This window comes from Crassostrea angulata, chromosome 3 (assembly GCF_025612915.1).
Source record: "Crassostrea angulata isolate pt1a10 chromosome 3, ASM2561291v2, whole genome shotgun sequence".
Classification (NCBI taxonomy): Eukaryota; Metazoa; Mollusca; class Bivalvia; order Ostreida; family Ostreidae; genus Magallana; species Magallana angulata.
The window spans coordinates 52331965-52354757 of record NC_069113.1 but is presented as its reverse complement, the minus strand read 5'-3'; the positions used below and the strand labels follow the sequence as shown (position 1 = coordinate 52354757).

General features: G+C 31.6%; 3 protein-coding genes across 4 annotated transcripts; all 3 read left to right on the top strand.

Moving 5' to 3' along the window:
- Positions 1-2125: 2125 nt before the first annotated feature.
- LOC128175150 (uncharacterized) lies at positions 2126-3738 on the top strand. The gene is made up of 3 exons (XM_052840577.1): positions 2126-2145; positions 2264-2710; positions 3625-3738. The coding sequence occupies exons 2-3, from the start codon at positions 2264-2266 to the stop codon at positions 3634-3636; spliced, it is 459 nt and encodes a 152-aa protein (XP_052696537.1). The 5' UTR covers positions 2126-2145; the 3' UTR covers positions 3637-3738.
- Positions 3739-7547: 3809 nt separating this feature from the next.
- LOC128175117 (uncharacterized) lies at positions 7548-9006 on the top strand. Its single transcript, XM_052840527.1, has 2 exons — positions 7548-7994; positions 8907-9006. The coding sequence occupies exons 1-2, from the start codon at positions 7548-7550 to the stop codon at positions 8916-8918; spliced, it is 459 nt and encodes a 152-aa protein (XP_052696487.1). The 3' UTR covers positions 8919-9006.
- Positions 9007-20909: 11903 nt separating this feature from the next.
- LOC128178500 (probable peroxisomal membrane protein PEX13) lies at positions 20910-22575 on the top strand. 2 transcript variants are annotated; one of them, XM_052845697.1, is made up of 3 exons: positions 20910-20983; positions 21100-21536; positions 22455-22569. In XM_052845697.1, exons 2-3 carry the CDS (start codon positions 21100-21102, stop codon positions 22483-22485), a joined length of 468 nt encoding a protein of 155 aa, XP_052701657.1. In that variant the 5' UTR covers positions 20910-20983; the 3' UTR covers positions 22486-22569. The 2 variants fall into 2 exon arrangements, with proteins under 2 accessions (XP_052701657.1, XP_052701658.1); XM_052845698.1 differs by having other exon boundaries at positions 20924-20983; positions 21100-21546; positions 22455-22575.
- Positions 22576-22793: the final 218 nt, after the last annotated feature.

Here is a 22793-nt window from a genome sequence, read left to right as displayed (position 1 = left end):
CGGAGATGAAAATTTGTTTTAAAAAACGCTGAGGTATTTGAGACATCTCACCAGAAGTAGAAGGTTTTTGTTTATTTAACATCGGAAAGATGATATGTGTAAGGATTAATAATTATATTTCAATTCTACATGAAATAAAGTAAATGCAAAATTAAAAAAAATCGAAATGCTTCCGGTGAGGACCGGAAGTTATGACGAACAAAATAAAATAGTTTAAAGACATCTACAAGTATAGGTCTATAATCTTTCAGAGTCTGATTGCTCAAGTCTTTATCATTTTTGAGATATCGATGTCACCAGCTTTTTGTCGCGGAAACAGACGACAGGAAATGAACTTTAGAAAAAAAATGAAAATTAAATCCTTGAGATATAATTTTTCTCTAACACTCCTGAAAATTTCATGAAAATTGAGAAATCTTGTGGACATAAAAAATTCGTACCCAATTTTCGAGTCATAGTGTGCTCTAAAAAATGGTGCCACCGACGTTAAACAATAGGCACAACTTTACACCATGATCTAACTATCTCTGATAATTTTTTAGAAGAAGCGTGCACGAAATGGGTCGTAAAAGTTACAAAATCACTGATAAATCGGTATCAGAAGTGACGACGGCAAAAATATTTGTAACAAAATAAATGCAGATCACTTCTAGTCATATGCGAAAAAATGGTTGAAATCTGTTGGATAGTTTCCGAGAAATCGCCTGCACAGAATTTGTGGGGAAAAAATAAGAAGAAGAAACAGTACAAAAACTATAAGGTCTTCTGTTGGAAACGGAAGACCTTAAAAATACAATGAAAATCAACAACACAACATTTATGTGCTTTATAATATGAATAATCAAAATAAAAAACATAAAATTATCTGCAAGAAAAAGTTCAACATATTCGCATAATTCGTATAATACGGTGTTACATTAACTATATACATGTAGATATATATATATATATATATATATATATATATATATATATATATATATATATATATATATATATATATATATATATATATATATATATATATAAATTAAATAAGAAAACACGAAAAACGTTCAATATAGCTTAAGCGCTTTCATTTTAAAATCTTCAGAAGCTATATAATGGTAACATAGTATCATGACGTCAAATAACTTGAACGTTGAACGGCAATGTCTATTATGACGTCATAGCTAGATTTAGCGGAAAAAATATAATTTGCAACATAGTAGATAACATACAATTCAATACATTATTATTATTACAGACAGTTCAATTTGGGTTTAAAAATACGGATGAAATGTTTTTCTTTTTCTCTTCTTTGCACATTACTGTCACTCAACATTTTGTAAAATGGAAATATTTTAAACTGTTCATTGCCGCAAGTGCTCACTTAACGGTATCTGTGGATATCCTGGGGTGTTTATGTGTTGTTTATGCACACGGGCCCGAAGTGGGTTGCTTGTTTCCCCAATATAGTTCTCGTTGCAGCCTGGACATGTTATAACATATAATACATTCTTAGTGTCACATGACATGTCCGTCTTTACGACGAATTCTTTTCCGCTGAAGTCGTACTTAGATCCCTCTGTAATATATGCATCGTGGGTTTCTACATTTAGTAACTGTGTGTTTAGTATCAAAATGGGAAGTGCATAATATTCGTTTTAAATTTTTAGGCTGACGTACGCTGTTAATGAAGTTCACATCTTTGTAAAATTCTTTCGTGGATTGGTCGTTGATTAGGATATTGTTAAACTGATGATACATATATTTATATAAATCGTATCCAAAGAGGAAGTTTAATAATGAAAATGATACCACGAAAAAGTACATTTAATCATGTTTTTCAATTAGGGACAAACAAGGACCACAATTTCTAGAATAAAACAAATACCTTAATGAACTGTAATTTAGCTCCGTAATCTCGATGACCCTCTCCTATTTTTCAAATTGATATTTTTTTTTTGACTTTGGCCTCTTGTGATGAATTATTTGTATCAATGTTTAATGTTCGTTGGAGTTGTGTCACATTGTGGTTTATTACGACTGTTTTTATTGATGATATTTGGTTGTCTTGTACGTGACTGTTAGTATATATACCCCTGCACATTGTGCCGTAAGCACACAGTATCTTATACCAAGTCCTTTTTGTTTATCAGCAAGGTAGGCCAAATTGCTTTATTTTAAATTTCATTATTGACGTATGTTAATTTTTTCTTAATACCAAATGAATCAAATGGTCCTTATTTTGAAATAAGATCAATCAATATTTCTGTTCTAGATGATCCGACTGATCTTTTTTGTGGTCCTTTTTTCTGTGGCCTTTTGCTATGGATACAAAACAAACAGTCTCTATGGTAGAAACACATTGTATGGTGATCTTATTGGGAGCGAACTGTATGGAGGATCGTACGGAAAAGGTCTGATTGAAATAAGAACAAATAAAAGGAATGGTCTCTATGGTCACTATGGTGGACCCTATGGAAATGAATTGTATGGTGATCTTATTGGGAGCGAACTGTATGGAGGATCGTACGGAAAAGGTCTGATTGAAACGAGAACAAATAGAAAGAATGTTCTGTATGGTGGACTCTATGGAAAGCAATTGTACGGCGATCTTCCTCGAAACGATCTGTTTTTGGGAGGGTACGGAAAAGTTCTGGTTGAAAACAGACTGCCAAGAAAAGGGGTGTACGGAAGAGGACTTGGCCATAGCAGGCTAGGCGAGGTAAAAAAAAAAAAGCTTAGTAAACAATTCTAATAAGAAAATTATCCGCTACTCATACCGGTATTTATTTCTTTTTTATTGAAAATCTTTTTGATTGATATATTTAAAATCAAGGTGTGAGGGCCCAGCTGATTAATAGACAACAACTTTTTTTTTCATTTTTAACTTGTGATAGAGAAAAAGATTTGAAAATTATGATTTTCAAAATGTTACAATCTTTACAATCCTCTTCAATTTTTTTCTTTTAAGAGTATACGATGATTTAGCTTTGTTTACTATATTGGGTAAACTGTATATAGTTTCTGATCAAAACATGTAACCTGCCAATGTAAGAGTTATGTATGAAATACGTTGCCTCCATCTTTCAGACCGTCATATTTTAAAAGTATGAGGATCACATGATATTATATACCACATGAATGCTCTTTTAAAATCAAAACTTCTGACGCTGTGGAATATTTCTAATCTTAAAAAATATTTTTATGTTTTTAGAATATATAATACCGTTTTGTTGAGAATAATCTGCAATCAAAATGCTTCAATTGTTAATCAATTAATTATGAACTGTCCAGCCTTTTTCTTCTGTAAAGGTTACTTTTTTGGCATTTTGATAATTACATTGTTATCCGTTAAGATCATATTAGACCAGTTTGCAATCATTGATATATTATAATTTTCTGGAAAAAGAAATACTGTGATAAATAATTTTAATGTGCTTATAACTGATTTGCTTATGTTCCAACCAAAGCACTATTATTTCTAGTCAACGAAATGAAAATAATATAGTGTATACATGTACCTTAATATTACTGAACATCCTATATCGTGCAAGAACTGATATCGTGCCAATGTATTCTATAATAAATTTAAGGATGGTGCATGCATTTTACATTAATAAATCTCCTTTTTTACAGGGTTACTATTAATGGTTCCAATCTCATTTGACGTCCCAGGAAACTACATCTGTACATTGTACTTTATAACTGTCTTTGAATGATTAACACACCAAATAAATCATGGAAGGGAAAAACTCAGACTTTGTTTTATCAGTCTATTTCGTTGCTTAGTATTGAGATTTATCACACGTGTTGTTTGTGGTATTTAACCTGTATTTAATCTGAAGACCGTGTTATAGTTTTCCCGGGAATTGATATGTCAAAACATTCAAACAAAATGTATTAAAAGATGAAAGGCACGAAAATTTAAAAAATATTGATTTCGTTGCATTGAAAGGATATTTCTATTTGGAATCATTCACTATGCAACTCAGGAGCATTGATCGATTTACTGAATTATCAACAATATGATATAATTTTCAAATTCTTTACGCAGAGATGATTCATTTGAGTTACATTTTGCTTTTTCTTTAACAATCATTGACTGGTTACATTTGTATTTGTAAGCAAGGTTACCGACCCATGTAAAAAAGGATAATAGCAACCAAATGGCAAATACATGTAAATGGAAATGCACTTGAAGTATGCAAATAAACCAGAAATATTGAAGTATACATACAAAGCTGTTAAACCGATACTGGAGAATCAAACATATCTAATTTTAACAAAGAAGCAAATTGAAGATAAGAGTTGCAGCGAGCCATAGGACCAGATGCTCACTAAATATAACCCTATTCAAGTTTAGCTAAAGATTGTGCCATATGGACACGAAGTGTTTGCCGCCTTAAAGACAACAGCTGAACACTATCATTAAGATGAATACTAAAATGTTTTAGAAAATCATAGTCTAAGAATTTAGAATGTTTCGTTAATGATTGGTATTTGGCTAAGAATAAAGTGTGTGCCATGGTCATTACCCTAAGCCAAATGGTTAACTCGTACACATGACGACATAAAACTTTTCTTAGTTATAAGGCTAGGACAATTTTATTTCCTTTGTAATGCAACCATAGGCCCTAAATAATCTTTGGTCAGATGAAGCTATCTTTAGATAGCGAACATAGCCTCCATGGTGTTCCAAGATTCCTGTAGCACCAAAGCTTTTAACTCACACTCTTGTCTTATTGAGAGCATTATTGTTTCTAGTCTTACGCCATGTTGGTTTTGGCAGTATGTGTGACCACATGATTTTCGTTCTTGGCAACATTCAAGAAAGAGCATTCAAAGATTTCTCCATTATTTCGCACAATTCAAAACATTTTATCTTACCAATGTCATTACCTTCACAATGATAAACCAGACAATGCCGTACCAATACCGTAACAATTGCCTGATTTAGGAGAGGACATGTCGCCATCACATGCTGTCTTTTCCCTGCAACTTTATGATAGCTTCTATGGGAGAAACTCAAGATTGGATCCCCCATTCATCCTAGCATAACCGAATGCATGCCAAATAATTGAAGATCCAACACCTTCTGAATAATAAATATATATAAACACAATCAAAATAAACAAGTCAACATTTCTGTGCACACCATTATGATCAGACAACATACAAAAAATCAAGTAAGCTGCAAGAAAAAAGGTACACACTTTAACATTTCAATAATAGATTGACTTTGAGGTTGGTACATTTACTAAGCACTTATAAGCTCTTGACTTCCAGCGCCCAGGTTCTTTAATTTGACCATCTGAAATGCTATTGATAGAAGCTGTTGTAGCACCTCCTTTATACCAAAGGAATATGATTTGTATTTTTTACTCCAATGCATGACAGAGATTTCTTCGAAATGATATTGAATTGGTAACGAGTCGTCTGGCGACTTTGTAAAATGACAGAAGAAAGAAAGAAACTTGTATTTAGCAAACACCAGATTACCCCCTATAGTTTCGTTGTCTAGAGAAAACAATAATAGAAATATTTATTAATAAAACACTGTGGTAATTATTAATATGGAAGACACTGGCAACATATCAGTACTAAATTATAATTGTTTCTTACTATAAGAAAGTCATAAAAGTATCATTTCGAAATCTTTCTTTGTCCAGTGTTTTTTTTTTACCATAAAAATAAATCCATTTACCCAAACCTCTATCCAAGGCCCATTTTCTCACCCCCTTTCTCTATCTATCCTCTTCAATAATCCCAGTCTCATTGCATGTATATAAACAATGATGGTATACATGCTTATGTTTACATTTTTGCAAATATATAGAGGATATCTATATTTTGAGATTTTATATTTGCTTTATCCAGCAAGTTGAAATGGTGTATATATTCGCAAGTCTTGCAGAACAAATATAACCATTTCAACTAGTTGGATAATTTTAAAGCAAATGTAAAATAAATCACACAATATAGATGTTCTATTTATCTCATACATTTGACCTTTGTTAAGCAGTTACTATGTCCATGCGCAATGCAATTTAGAACGTCATTTCGAAGATCAATCTATCTGTTTAAATGTAAAGTCAAACTAAAATAAACCTTGAAAAATATTTTAAGCTCTTAATAATATTTCTTAGAGCATAATCACTTGATTTAATTGAAATACTGATCAGAAGACTCGAAGAATCAAGTTTGTTGACATTCAGAAAGTTGCGAATGCTCGTTAGTTTGAATTGACTCGAACGAGGAACAGCTGTTGATGATTTATAAAACAAATTGTAGCTTAATGATTTGAAATTGAAAATATTGAGTTAGGATGCTTATTGGTGGTGGAATAAAAGTCTTTAAAAACTTTATTTTCTGTGCATTCTTGTATATAAACACAACCAAAACGTTCTGTTTTCATCGCGTCGTCAGGATGTACTCCTTGATAGATTAAGTGATTAGGAGTTTTAAAAACCACATAGTGGCGCTGGAAGCAAATTGAAAGGGGGTGGTGGGCTAAACTTATCAAAAGTTTCGACAAGCAAAAAACGAAAAGTCTTTGGTTACGGTTATGTATAACCTCCCCCTAATCTCCCCCCCCCCCCCCACCCCCTCCTCCGATTCCGGTTCTGACGCTTATGCCTAACAGTTATGTGTTTTCTTTCATATTTGTAATTTAAATCTTTGACAAAATCCATTATATTTTAATTTTTGGTAGTAGATATAATTATGTTGAAAGTACAGGCAAATTTTCGAAAATAGGTCGCTGAAGCGTTTCAGCGAGGGCTATGTAAAAATTAGTTCGGACCGGAAGTATTGATGAAGCATCGCCCGTGTGATAAAGCAACGGTTTCTCACACGAGTAGTATAACCACACGTATGAATTAATTTTGTATATCCATATATGTGTATAGTCTTTATTACGCATAATTTTTGTTTATGTAATTATTCTCTACTATATTGAGCTTATAAAAATAGTGAAATTAGAAATTTAATAACTAATCTATGTTTTTATGAGCTTTAACATTGATTTAAATACCAACTAATGACATGCATAAATCGAACTCAAACTGGAAAATTTATAATGATAATGATACCAAGAAATAGTACATTAAATCATGATTGTCAATTAGAGACAAACGAGGACCACAATATGTAGAATAAAACAATTACCTTAATGACTATTTTTTGCTCCGTAATCTCGATGACCCTGTCTTATTTTTCAAATTTATAAATTAGTATTGTTTTTTTTACTATGGCCTCCTGTGATGAATTATTTCTTTCAATGTTTAATGTTCGTTGGAGTTGTGTCACATTGTGGTTATTACGACTGTTTTTATTGATGATATTTGGTTGTCTCTTACGTGACTGTTAGTATATATACCCCTGCACATTGAGCCATAAGCACACAGTATCTTATACCAAGTCCGTTTTGTTTATCAGCAAGGTAGGCCAAATTGCTTTATTTTAAATTTCATTATTGACGTATGTTAATTTTTTCTTAATACCAAATGAATCAAATGGTCCTTATTTTGAAATAAGATCAATCAATATTTCTGTTCTAGATGATCCGACTGATCTTTTTTGTGGTCCTTTTTTCTGTGGCCTTTTGCTATGGATACAAAACAAACAGTCTCTATGGTAGAAACACATTGTATGGTGATCTTATTGGGAGCGAACTGTATGGAGGATCGTACGGAAAAGGTCTGATTGAAATAAGAACAAATAAAAGGAATGGTCTCTATGGTCACTATGGTGGACCCTATGGAAATGAATTGTATGGTGATCTTATTGGGAGCGAACTGTATGGAGGATCGTACGGAAAAGGTCTGATTGAAACGAGAACAAATAGAAAGAATGTTCTGTATGGTGGACTCTATGGAAAGCAATTGTACGGCGATCTTCCTCGAAACGATCTGTTTTTGGGAGGGTACGGAAAAGTTCTGGTTGAAAACAGACTGCCAAGAAAAGGGGTGTACGGAAGAGGACTTGGCCATAGCAGGCTAGGCGAGGTAAAAAAAAAAAGCTTAGTAAAAAATTCTAATAAGAAAATTATCCGCTACTCATACCGGTATTTATTTCTTTTTCATTGAAAATCTTTTTGATTGATATATTTAAAATCAAGGTGTGAGGGCCCAGCTGATTAATAGACAACGACTTTTTTTTTATTTTTAACTTGTGGTAGAGAAAAAGATTTGAAAATTATGATTTTCAAAATGTTACAATCTTTACAATCCTCTTCAATTTTTTTCTTTTAAGAGTATACGATGATTTAGCTTTGTTTACTATATTGGGTAAACTGTATATAGTTTCTGATCAAAACATGTAACCTGCCAATGTAAGAGTTATGTATGAAATACGTTGCCTCCATCTTTCAGACCGTCATATTTTAAAAGTATGAGGATCACATGATATTATATACCACATGAATGCTCTTTTAAAATCAAAACTTCTGACGCTGTGGAATATTTCTAATCTTAAAAAATATTTTTATGTTTTTAGAATATATAATACCGTTTTGTTGAGAATAATCTGCAATCAAAATGCTTCAATTGTTAATCAATTAATTATGAACTGTCCAGCCTTTTTCTTCTGTAAAGGTTACTTTTTTGGCATTTTGATAATTACATTGTTATCCGTTAAGATCATATTAGACCAGTTTGCAATCATTGATATATTATAATTTTCTGGAAAAAGAAATACTGTGATAAATAATTTTAATGTGCTTCTAACTGATTTGCTTATGTTCCAACCAAAGCACTATTATTTTTAGTCAACGAAATGAAAATAATATAGTGTATACATGTACCTTAATATTACTGAACATCCTATATCGTGCAAGAACTGATATCGTGCCAATGTATTCTATAATAAATTTAAGGATGGTGCATGCATTTTACATTAATAAATCTCCTTTTTTACAGGGTTACTATTAATGGTTCCAATCTCATTTGACGCCCCAGGAAACTACATCTGTACATTGTACTTTATAACTGTCTTTGAATGATTAACACACCAAATAAATCATGGAAGGGAAAAACTCAGACTTTGTTTTATCAGTCTATTTCGTTGCTTAGTATTGAGATTTATCACACGTGTTGTTTGTGGTATTTAACCTGTATTTAATTTGAAGACCGTGTTATAGTTTTCCCGGGAATTGATATGTCAAAACATTCAAACAAAATGTATTAAAAGATGAAAGGCACGAAAATTAAAAAAAATATTGATTTCGTTGCATTGAAAGGATATTTCTATTTGGAATCATTCACTATGCAACTCAGGAGCATTGATCGATTTACTGAATTATCAACAATATGATATAATTTTCAAATTCTTTACGCAGAGATGATTCATTTGAGTTACATTTTGCTTTTTCTTTAACAATCATTGACTGGTTACATTTGTATTTGTAAGCAAGGTTACCGACCCATGTAAAAAAGGATAATAGCAACCAAATGGCAAATACATGTAAATGGAAATGCACTTGAAGTATGCAAATATTGAAGTATACATACAAAGCTGTTAAACCGATACTGGAGAATCAAACATTTCTAATTTTAACAAAGAAGCAAATTGAAGATAAGAGTTGCAGCGAGTCATAGGACCAGATGCTCACTAAATATAACCCTATTCAAGTTTAGCTAAAGATTGTGCCATATGGACACGAAGTGTTTGCCGCCTTAAAGACAACAGCTGAACACTATCATTAAGATGAATACTAATATGTTTTAGAAAATCATAGTCTAAGAATTTAGAATGTTTAGTTAATGATTGGTATTTGGCTAAGAATAAAGTGTGTGCCATGGTCATTACCCTAAGCCAAATGGTTAACTCGTACACATGACGACATAAAACTTTTCTTAGTTATAAGGCTAGGACAATTTTATTTCCTTTGTAATGCAACCATAGGCCCTAAATAATCTTTGGTCAGATGAAGCTATCTTTAGATAGCGAACATAGCCTCCATGGTGTTCCAAGATTCCTGTAGCACCAAAGCTTTTAACTCACACTCTTGTCTTATTGAGAGCATTATTGTTTCTAGTCTTACGCCATGTTGGTTTTGGCAGTATGTGTGACCACATGATTTTCGTTCTTGGCAACATTCAAGAAAGAGCATTCAAAGATTTCTCCATTATTTCGCACAATTCAAAACATTTTATCTTACCAATGTCATTACCTTCACAATGATAAACCAGGCAATGCCGTACCAATACCGTAACAATTGCCTGATTTAGGAGAGGACATGTCGCCATCACATGCTGTCTTTTCCCTGCAACTTTATGATAGCTTCTATGGGAGAAACTCAAGATTGGATCCCCCATTAATCCTAGCATAACCGAATGCATGCCAAATAATTGAAGATCCAACACCTTCTGAAATAATAAATATATATAAACACAATCAAAATAAACAAGTCAACATTTCTGTGCACACCATTATGATCAGACAACATACAAAAAATCAAGTAAGCTGCAAGAAAAAAGGTACACACTTTAACATTTCAATAATAGATTGACTTTGAGGTTGGTACATTTACTAAGCACTTATAAGCTCTTGACTTCCAGCGCCCAAGTTCTTTAATTTGACCATCTGAAATGCTATTGATAGAAGCTGTTGTAGCACCTCCTTTATACCAAAGGAATATGATTTGTATTTTTTACTCAAAAGCATGACAGAGATTTCTTCGAAATGGTATTGAATTGGTAACGAGTCGTCTGGCGACTTTGCAAAATGACAGAAGAAAGAAAGAAACTTGTATTTAGTAAACACCAGTTCCCCCCCCCCCCCCCCCTAGTTTTGTTGTCAAGAGAAAATAATAATAGAAATATTTACTACTAAAACATTGTGGAAATAATTAATATGAAAGACACTGGCAAGATTTCAGTTCTAAATTTTATTTGTCTATTATTATAAGATAGTCATAAAAGTATCATTTCAAAAACTTTTTTCTACAGTGTTTTTTTTAACCATTAACATAAAACCATATACCCCATCCTCTACCCAAGGCCCATTTACTTATCCCCCTTTCTTTATCTATCCTCTTCAATAATCCCAGTCGTATTGCATGTATATAAACAATGATGGTATACATGCTTATGTTTACATTTTGCAAATGTATAGAGGATATCTATATTGTGAGATTTTATATTTGCTAAATCTAGCGAGTTGCAATAGTGTATATATTCGTGAGCCTTGTCGAGCGAATATAACCATTTCAACGAGTTGGATACTTTTAAAGCAAATGTACAATCACACAATTGTAGATGCTCTATCTATCTCATACAATTTGATTTATTACAAAGCTTTTGAAACAGTCCCTTATATTACCCCAATGAATTTTTTTTTTTAGAAAAAGGAAGCAAAAAAAATACTTAAAAGTAGCTGTTCAAAAAACATTCTGGAAAATCTAACAAGTCACATTTGACACAAATAAGTTTAAAGAAATTGGAAATTAAAGTAATAATTGAAATAATTGCCATTTCATTCTGTCTTTACCCTGTCACTATTATTTTAGCTCCCACAGGAGAAATTCACGATTCCCCTCCCTAATTCATTCTAGCTTAACCAAATGCATGCCAAATAATTGAAGATCCAACAATCGATACTTTAACAACTTCTGAACGAATGTATATACACAAAACTACAACCAAAATCAAAAACACAACAATTATGTGCACTAAGATACGAATAGTCAACAATAAAACATCAAATTATCTGCAAGAAAAATTTCAACATTTCATCTCTTTGGTCTTAAATTAACTATATATATATATATATATATATATATATATATATATATATATATATATATATATATATATATATATATATATATATATATATATATATATAAATAGTACTCAAACAGGAAATTTATAAAGAAAATGATACCAAGAAATAGTACATTTAATCATGTTTGTCAATTAGGGACAAACGAGGACCACTATATGTAAAATAAAACAAATACGTTAATGAACTGCAATTTTGCTCCATAATCTCGATGACCCTGTCCTATTTTTCAAATTTATAAATTTTTTTTTGACGTTGGCCTCTGGTCATGAATTATTTGTATCAATGTTTAATGTTCGTTGGAGTTGTGTCACATTGTGGTTTATTACGACTGTTTTTATTGATGATATTTGGTTGTCTTTTACGTGACTGTTAGTATATATACCCCTGCACATTGAGCCGTAAGCACACAGTATCTTATACCAAGTCCTTTTTGTTTATCAGCAAGGTAGGCCAAATTGCTTTATTTTAAGTTTCATTATTGACGTATGTTAATTTTTTCTTAATACCAAATGAATCAAATAGTCCTAATTTTGAAATAAGATCAATCAATATTTCTGTTCTAGATGATCCGACTGATCTTTTTTGTGGTTCTTTTTTCTGTTGCCTTTTGCTATGGATACAAAACAAACAGTCTCTATGGTAGAAACACATTGTATGGTGATCTTATTGGGAGCGAACTGTATGGTAGATTGTACGGAAAAGGTCTGATTGGAACAAGTATAAATGAAAAGAATGTTCTATATGGTGAACCCTATGGAAAGGAATTGTATGGTGATCTTATTGGGAGCGAACTGTATAGAGGATCGTACGGAAAAGGTGTGATTGAAACAGGAACAAATAGAAAGAATGTTCTGTATGGTGGACTCTATGGAAAGGAATTGTATGGTGTTCTTCCTCGAAACGATCTGTTTTTGGGAGGGTACGGAAAAGTTCTGGTTGAAAACAGACTGCCGAGAAAAAGGGTGTACGGCTGACTTTACGGAAAAGGACTTGGCCATAACAGGTTAGGCAAGGTAAAAACAGCTTAGTAAAAAATCTAATAAGAAAATTATCCGATACTTCAGGTATTTTCTTACTTTTTCATTGGAAATCTTTTTGATTGATAAATTTAAAATCAAGGTATTGAGGGCCCAGTTGGCTTAAAGATGACAACTGATTTTTTTTCTCATTTTAAGCTAATGGTGGAGAAAAAGTTTTGAAAAGTATGATTTTCAAAATATTACAATCTTTACAATCCTCTTCAAATTTCAAGTTGACTATAATGGGTACACTGTATATAGTTTCTGATCAAAACATTAATCTGCCAATGTAAGAGTTATGTATGAAATACGTTGCCTCCATCTTTCAGATCGTCATTTTTTTCTTCTGTAAAGGTAACTTTTTTGGTATTTTGATGATTCCATTGTTATCCGTTAAGATCATATTGAATCAGTTTGCAGTCATTAACATATTATAGTTTTCTTGAAAGAAATACTGCGATTAATAATTTTAATGTGCTTATCAATGTTTTGCTTATGCTCCAACTGAAACACTATTATTTCTTAACAATGGAATTAAAATACTGATACCGTATACCTGTTCCTTAATATCACTGAACATTATATTTCGTGCAAGAATTGATATCGTGCTAATTTATTCTATAATAAATTTAAGGATGGTACATGCGTTTTTAAATTAATAAATCTTCTTTTTTTTTTTGCAGAGTTACTATTACTTATTCCAGTCTCATTTGACGTCCCAGAAAACTACATCTGTACATTGATTGTACTTTAAAACTGTGTATAAATGATTGACACACAAAATAAAAAAAAACATGCAAGGGAAAAACGCAGACTTTGTTTGATCAGTCTATTTCTTTACTTAGTTTCATGATTTATGAAACGTGTTTTCTTTGGTATTTAGCTTTAATTTAATATGAAGAAAGTGTTATAATTTTCCCAGAAATTGATATGTCAAAACATTCAAACAAAATGTATTAAAACATGAAAGGCAGAGAAATTTAAAAAAAAAATGATTTTGTTGCATTAAAAGGATATTTCTTTTTGGAATCATTCACTGTGCCAGTACAAGGGAATTAATCGGTTTACTGAATTATCAACAATATGATATAATTTTCAAACTCTTTCCGCAGAAATGATTCATTTGAGTTGAATTTTGCTTTTTCTTAAACAATTATTAACTGGTTACATTTGTAAGCAAGGTAACCGACCCATATACATAGGGATAATAGCAACCAAATGGCAAATACGTCAATGAAAATGCACGTAAAATATGCAAATAAACCAGAAACATTGAAATATACATATAAAGCTGTTAAAACAATACTGGAAAATGAAACATATCTAATTTTAACAAAGAAGCAAATCGGAAATGAGAGTTGTAGCGAGCCATAGGACCAGATGCTCACTAAACATAACCCTATTCCAGTATAGCTAAAGATTGTGCCATATGGACACGGAGTGTTTTCTGCCTTAAAGGCAACAGCTGAACACTATCATTAAGATGCTTACTAAGATGTTTTAGAAAATCATAATCTAAGAATTTAGAATGTTTAGTTAATGATTTGTATTTGGCTTAAAATAAAGTGTGTGCCATGGTCATTACCATAAGCCACAGGGTTAACTCCTACACCTGACGACATCAACCTCTTTTAAGTTCTAAGGACAATTTTATTTTCTGTCTAATGCAACACCATACGCCTTAAATAAGCTTTGGTCAGATGGAGCTATCTTTTGATACCAAACATAGCCTCCATGGTGTTCCAAGAGTCTTGTAGCACCCAAGCTATTTACTCGCACTCTTGTCTTATTGAGAGCATTATTGTTCCCAGTATTACGCCATGTTAGCCTTGGCAGTATTTGTGACCACGTGATTTTCGTTCTTGGCAACATTCAAGAAAGTGCATCCAAAGATTTTTCCATTATCTTACACAATTCAAATAATTTAATCTTACCAATGTCATTACTACCACAATGATGAACAAGACAATATACCGTACCAATACCGTAACAATTGCCTGATTTAGGGGGGAGGGCATGTTGCCATCTCATGCCGCCTTTTCCCTGCCACCTTATGTAAGCTCTTATGGGAGAAACTCAAGATTGGATCCCCCATTAATCCTAGCATAACCGAATGCATGCCAAATAATTGAAGATCCAACAACTTCTGAAATAATAAATATACATAAACACAATCAAAATAAACAACTCAACATTTCTGTGCACACTATTATAAACAGACAACATACAAATAATCAAGTAAGCTGCAAGAAAAAAGGGGAACACTTCAACACTTCAATGATGAATTAACTTTGAGGTTGGTACATTTACGAAGCACTTATAAGCTCTTGACTTCCAGCGCCCAAGTTCTTTAATTTGACCATCTGAAATGCTATTGATAGAAGCTGTTGTAGCACCTCCTTTATACCAAAGGAATATGATTTGTATTTTTTACTCAAAAGCATGACAGAGATTTCTTCGAAATGGTATTGAATTGGTAACGAGTCGTCTGGCGACTTTGCAAAATGACAGAAGAAAGAAAGAAACTTGTATTTAGTAAACACCAGTTCCCCCCCCCCTAGTTTTGTTGTCAAGAGAAAATAATAATAGAAATATTTACTACTAAAACATTGTGGAAATAATTAATATGAAAGACACTGGCAAGATTTCAGTTCTAAATTTTATTTGTCTATTATTATAAGATAGTCATAAAAGTATCATTTCAAAAACTTTTTTCTACAGTGTTTTTTTTAACCATTAACATAAAACCATATACCCCATCCTCTACCCAAGGCCCATTTACTCATCCCCCTTTCTTTATCTATCCTCTTCAATAATCCCAGTCGTATTGCATGTATATAAACAATGATGGTATACATGCTTATGTTTACATTTTGCAAATGTATAGAGGATATCTATATTGTGAGATTTTATATTTGCTAAATCTAGCGAGTTGCAATAGTGTATATATTCGTGAGCCTTGTCGAGCGAATATAACCATTTCAACGAGTTGGATACTTTTAAAGCAAATGTACAATCACACAATTGTAGATGCTCTATCTATCTCATACAATTTGATTTATTACAAAGCTTTTGAAACAGTCCCTTATATTACCCCAATGAATTTTTTTTTTTAGAAAAAGGAAGCAAAAAAAATACTTAAAAGTAGCTGTTCAAAAAACATTCTGGAAAATCTAACAAGTCACATTTGACACAAATAAGTTTAAAGAAATTGGAAATTAAAGTAATAATTGAAATAATTGCCATTTCATTCTGTCTTTACCCTGTCACTATTATTTTAGCTCCCACAGGAGAAATTCACGATTCCCCTCCCTAATTCATTCTAGCTTAACCAAATGCATGCCAAATAATTGAAGATCCAACAATCGATACTTTAACAACTTCTGAACGAATGTATATACACAAAACTACAACCAAAATCAAAAACACAACAATTATGTGCACTAAGATACGAATAGTCAACAATAAAACATCAAATTATCTGCAAGAAAAATTTCAACATTTCATCTCTTTGGTCTTAAATTAACTACATATATATATATATATATATATATATATATATATATATATATATATATATATATATATATATATATATATATATATATATATATATATATATATATATAAATTGTACTCAAACAGGAAATTTATAAAGAAAATGATACCAAGAAATAGTACATTTAATCATGTTTGTCAATTAGGGACAAACGAGGACCACTATATGTAAAATAAAACAAATACGTTAATGAACTGCAATTTTGCTCCATAATCTCGATGACCCTGTCCTATTTTTCAAATTTATAATTTTTTTTTTGACGTTGGCCTCTGGTCATGAATTATTTGTATCAATGTTTAATGTTCGTTGGAGTTGTGTCACATTGTGGTTTATTACGACTGTTTTTATTGATGATATTTGGTTGTCTTTTACGTGACTGTTAGTATATATACCCCTGCACATTGAGCCGTAAGCACACAGTATCTTATACCAAGTCCTTTTTGTTTATCAGCAAGGTAGGCCAAATTGCTTTATTTTAAGTTTCATTATTGACGTATGTTAATTTTTTCTTAATACCAAATGAATCAAATAGTCCTAATTTTGAAATAAGATCAATCAATATTTCTGTTCTAGATGATCCGACTGATCTTTTTTGTGGTTCTTTTTTCTGTTGCCTTTTGCTATGGATACAAAACAAACAGTCTCTATGGTAGAAACACATTGTATGGTGATCTTATTGGGAGCGAACTGTATGGTAGATTGTACGGAAAAGGTCTGATTGGAACAAGTATAAATGAAAAGAATGTTCTATATGGTGGACCCTATGGAAAGGAATTGTATGGTGATCTTATTGGGAGCGAACTGTATAGAGGATCGTACGGAAAAGGTGTGATTGAAACAGGAACAAATAGAAAGAATGTTCTGTATGGTGGACTCTATGGAAAGGAATTGTATGGTGTTCTTCCTCGAAACGATCTGTTTTTGGAAGGGTACGGAAAAGTTCTGGTTGAAAACAGACTGCCGAGAAAAAGGGTGTACGGCTGACTTTACGGAAAAGGACTTGGCCATAACAGGTTAGGCAAGGTAAAAACAGCTTAGTAAAAAATCTAATAAGAAAATTATCCGATACTTCAGGTATTTTCTTACTTTTTCATTGGAAATCTTTTTGATTGATAAATTTAAAATCAAGGTATTGAGGGCCCAGTTGGCTTAAAGATGACGACTGATTTTTTTTCTCATTTTAAGCTAATGGTGGAGAAAAAGTTTTGAAAAGTATGATTTTCAAAATATTACAATCTTTACAATCCTCTTCAAATTTCAAGTTGACTATAATGGGTACACTGTATATAGTTTCTGATCAAAACATTAATCTGCCAATGTAAGAGTTATGTATGAAATACGTTGCCTCCATCTTTCAGATCGTCATTTTTTTCTTCTGTAAAGGTAACTTTTTTGGTATTTTGATGATTCCATTGTTATCCGTTAAGATCATATTGAATCAGTTTGCAGTCATTAACATATTATAGTTTTCTTGAAAGAAATACTGCGATTAATAATTTTAATGTGCTTATCAATGTTTTGCTTATGCTCCAACTGAAACACTATTATTTCTTAACAATGGAATTAAAATACTGATACCGTATACCTGTTCCTTAATATCACTGAACATTATATTTCGTGCAAGAATTGATATCGTGCTAATTTATTCTATAATAAATTTAAGGATGGTACATGCGTTTTTAAATTAATAAATCTTCTTTTTTTTCTTTGCAGAGTTACTATTACTTATTCCAGTCTCATTTGACGTCCCAGAAAACTACATCTGTACATTGTACTTTAAAACTGTGTATAAATGATTGACACACAAAATAAAAAAAAACATGCAAGGGAAAAACGCAGACTTTGTTTGATCAGTCTATTTCTTTACTTAGTTTCATGATTTATGAAACGTGTTTTCTTTGGTATTTAGCTTTAATTTAATATGAAGAAAGTGTTATAATTTTCCCAGAAATTGATATGTCAAAACATTCAAACAAAATGTATTAAAACATGAAAGGCAGAGAAATTTAAAAAAAAAATGATTTTGTTGCATTAAAAGGATATTTCTTTTTGGAATCATTCACTGTGCCAGTACAAGGGAATTAATCGGTTTACTGAATTATCAACAATATGATATAATTTTCAAACTCTTTCCGCAGAAATGATTCATTTGAGTTGAATTTTGCTTTTTCTTAAACAATTATTAACTGGTTACATTTGTAAGCAAGGTTACCGACCCATATACATAGGGATAATAGCAACCAAATGGCAAATACGTCAATGAAAATGCACGTAAAATATGCAAATAAACCAGAAACATTGAAATATACATATAAAGCTGTTAAAACAATACTGGAAAATGAAACATATCTAATTTTAACAAAGAAGCAAATCGGAAATGAGAGTTGTAGCGAGCCATAGGACCAGATGCTCACTAAACATAACCCTATTCCAGTATAGCTAAAGATTGTGCCATATGGACACGGAGTGTTTTCTGCCTTAAAGGCAACAGCTGAACACTTTCATTTAGATGCTTACTAAAATAATTTATGGTAATAAATGGTTTATGTATGTTGCCATGTGTCTTCCTTAGTTCAATGCTATTTTTAACTTGACTGTTTACATAATATCAACATTGACGGAATTGCGCATGCGCATCAATAATCCCCGTTTGTAAACAGCACAATGATGAATCAGACAATGCCGTACCAATACCGTAACAATTTCCTGATTTAGGGGGGTGGTGACATGTGGCCATCTCATGCCGCCTTTTCCCTGCCACCTTATGTAAGATCTTATGGGAGAAACTCAAGATTGGATCCCCCATTAATCCTAGCATAACCAAATGCATACCAAATAATTGTAGATCCAACAACTTCTGAAATAATAAATATACATAAACACAATCAAAATAAACAACTCAACATTTCTGTGCACAATATTATGAACAGACAACATACAAATAATCAAGTAAGCTGCAAGAAAAAAGGGGAACACTTCAACACTTCAATGATGAATTAACTTTGAGGTTGATACATTTACGAAGCACTTATAAGCTCTTGACTTCCAGCGCCCGGATTTTTAATTTGACCATCTGAAATGCTATTGATAGAAGCTGTTGTAGCACCTCCTTTATACCAAAGGAATATGATTTGTATTTTTTACTCAAATGCATGACAGAGATTTCTTCGAAATGGTATTGAATTGATAACGAGTCGTCTGGCGACTTTGCAAAATGACAGAAGAAAGAAAGAAACTTGTATTTAGCAAACTCCTGCCCCCCCCCCCCCCCATAGTTTTGTTGTCAAGAGAAAATAATAATAGAAATATTTACTACTAAAACATTGTGGAAATAATTAATATGAAAGACACTGGCAAGATATCAGTACCAAATTTTATTTGTCTATTACTGTAAGATAGTCATAAAAGTATCAAATCAATAACTTTTTTTGTAACGTGTTTTTTTTACCATTAACATAAAACCATATACCCCATCCTCTACCCAAGGCCCATTTACTCATCCCCCTTTCTTTATTTATCCTCTTCAATAATCCCAGTCTTATTGCATGTATATAAACAATGATGGTATACATGCTTATGTTTACATTTTGCAAATATATAGAGGATATCTATATTGTGAGATTTTATATTTGCTAAATCTAGCGAGTTGCAATAGTGTATATATTCGTGAGCCTTGTCGAGCGAATATAACCATTTCAACGAGTTGGATACTTTTAAAGTAAATGTACAATCACACAATTGTAGATGCTCTACTTATCTCATACAATTTGATTTATTACAAAGCTTTTGAAACAGTCCCTTATATTACCCAAATGAATTTTTTTTTTAGAAAAAGGAAGCCAAAAAAATACTTATTAGAAGCTATTAAAAACATTCTGGAAAATCTACCAAATCACATTTGAAACAAATAAGCTTAAACGAATTGGAATTTTAAGTAATAATTGAAATAATTGCCATTTCATTCTGTCTTTACCTTGTCACTATTATTTTAACTCCCAGGGGAGAAAATCAAGATTCCCCTCCCTAATTCATTCTAGCTTAACCAAATGCATGCCAAATAATTGAAGATCCAACAATCGATACTTTAACAACTTCTGAACGAATGTTTATACACAAAACTACAACCAAAATCAACAACACAACATTTATGTGCACTACGATATGAATAGTCAACATTAAAACATCAAATTATCTGCAAGAAAAAGTTCAACACCTCATCTCTTTGGTCTTAAATTAACAATATATATATATATATATATATATATATATATATATATATATATATATATATATATATATATATATATATATATATATATATATTTGTCAATTAGGGACAAACGATAACCACAATATGTAAAATAAAACAATTACGTTAATGATCTGAAATGTTGCTCCGTAATCTCGATGACCCTGTGCTATTTTTCAAATTTTTTACTATGGCCTCTTGTGATGAATTATTTCTTTTAATGTTTAATGTTCGTTGGAGTTGTGTCACATTGTGGTTATTACGACTGTTTTTATTGATGATATTTGGTTGTCTTTTACGTGACTGTTAGTATATATACCCCTGCACATTGAGCCATAAGCACACAGGATCTTTACCAAATCCTTTTTGTTTATCAGCAAGGTAGGCCAAATGCTTATTTTAAATTTCATTATTGACGTATGTTATTGTTTTCACAATACTCGATGAATCAAATGGTCCTTATTTTGAAATAAGATCAATCAATATTTTTGTTCTAGATGATCCGACTGATCTTTTTTGTGGTCCTTTTTTCTGTGGCCTTTTGCTATGGATACAAAACAAACAGTCTCTATGGTAGAAACACATTGTATGGTGATCTTATTGGGAGCGAACTGTATGGAGGATGGTACGGAAAAGGTCTTATTGAAAAGAGAATAAATGGAAAGAATGGTCTCTATGGTCACTATGGTGGACCCTATGGAAATGAATTGTATGGTGATCTTATTGGGAGCGAACTGTATGGAGGATCGTACGGAAAAGGTCTGATTGAAAAAAGAACAAATGGAAAGAATGTTCTATATGGTGGACTCTATGGAAACGAATTGTATGGTGTTCTTCCTCGAAACGATCTGTATTGGGGAGGGTACGGAAAAGTTCTTGTTGAAAACAGACTGCCGAGAAAAGGGGTGTACGGAAGAGGACTTGGCCATAGCAGGTTAGGCAAGGTAAAAAGAGCTTAATAAAAAATTCTAATTAAAAAATTTTCCCGATACTCAAGGTATTTTCTTTCTTTTTCATTAAAAATCTTTTTGATTGATATATTTAAAATCAAGGTGTTGAGGGCCCAGCTGGCTTATTGACTTTTTTTTTCTTTCATTTTTAGCAAACGGTAGAGAAAAAGTTTTGAAAATTATGATTTTCAAAATGTTACAATCTTAACAATCCTCTGCAATTTTTTTTTAAAATTATACGATGATTTACCTTTGTTAACTATAATCGGTAAACTATATATAGTTTCTGATCAAAACATGTAACATGCAAATGTAAGAGTTATGAATGAAATACGTTGCCTCCATCTTTCAGACCGTCATATTTTAAAAGTATGAGGATCACATGACATTATATACCACATAAATGCTCTTTTAAAATCAAAACTTTTGACGCTATGGAATATTTCTAATCTTAAAAACTGTTTTTATGTTTTAAGAATATATAATACCGTTTTGTTGAGAATAATCTGCAATCGAAATGCTTCAATTGTCAATCAATTAATTATGAACTGTCTTGCTTTTTTTCTTCTGTAAAGGTTACTTTTTTGATATTTTGATGATTCCATTGTTTTCCATTAAGATCATACTAGATCAGTTTGCAGTCATTAACATATTATAATTTTCTTGAAAAAAAATGTGATAATAATTTTAATGTGCTTTAAACTGTTTTTCGTATGTTCCAAGCAAACACTATTATTTCTAGTCAATGAAATTAAAATAATGATAGCGTATACATGTACATGTACCTTAATATTACTGAATATTATATTTCGTGCAAGAACTGATATTGTGCCAATGTATTATATAAGAAATTTTAGGATGGTAAATGCATTTTTAGAATAATAAATCTCCCTTTTTTACAGGGTTACTATTAATAGTTCCAGTCTCATTTGACGTCCCAGGAAACTACATCTGTAAAATGTACTTTAAAACTGTATATGAATGATTAACACACCAAATAAAAACATGTAAGGGAAAAACTCAGACTTTGTTTTATCAGTCTATTTCTTCACTAAGTATCGAGATTTATCACACGTGTTGTTTGTGGTATTTAGCTTTTATCTAATATGAAGACCGTGTTATAGTTTTCCCGGGAATTGATATGTCAAAACATTCAAACAAAATGTATTAAAAGATGAAAGACACGAAAATTTAAAAAAAAATGATTTTGTCGCATTAAAAGGATATTTCTATTTGGATTC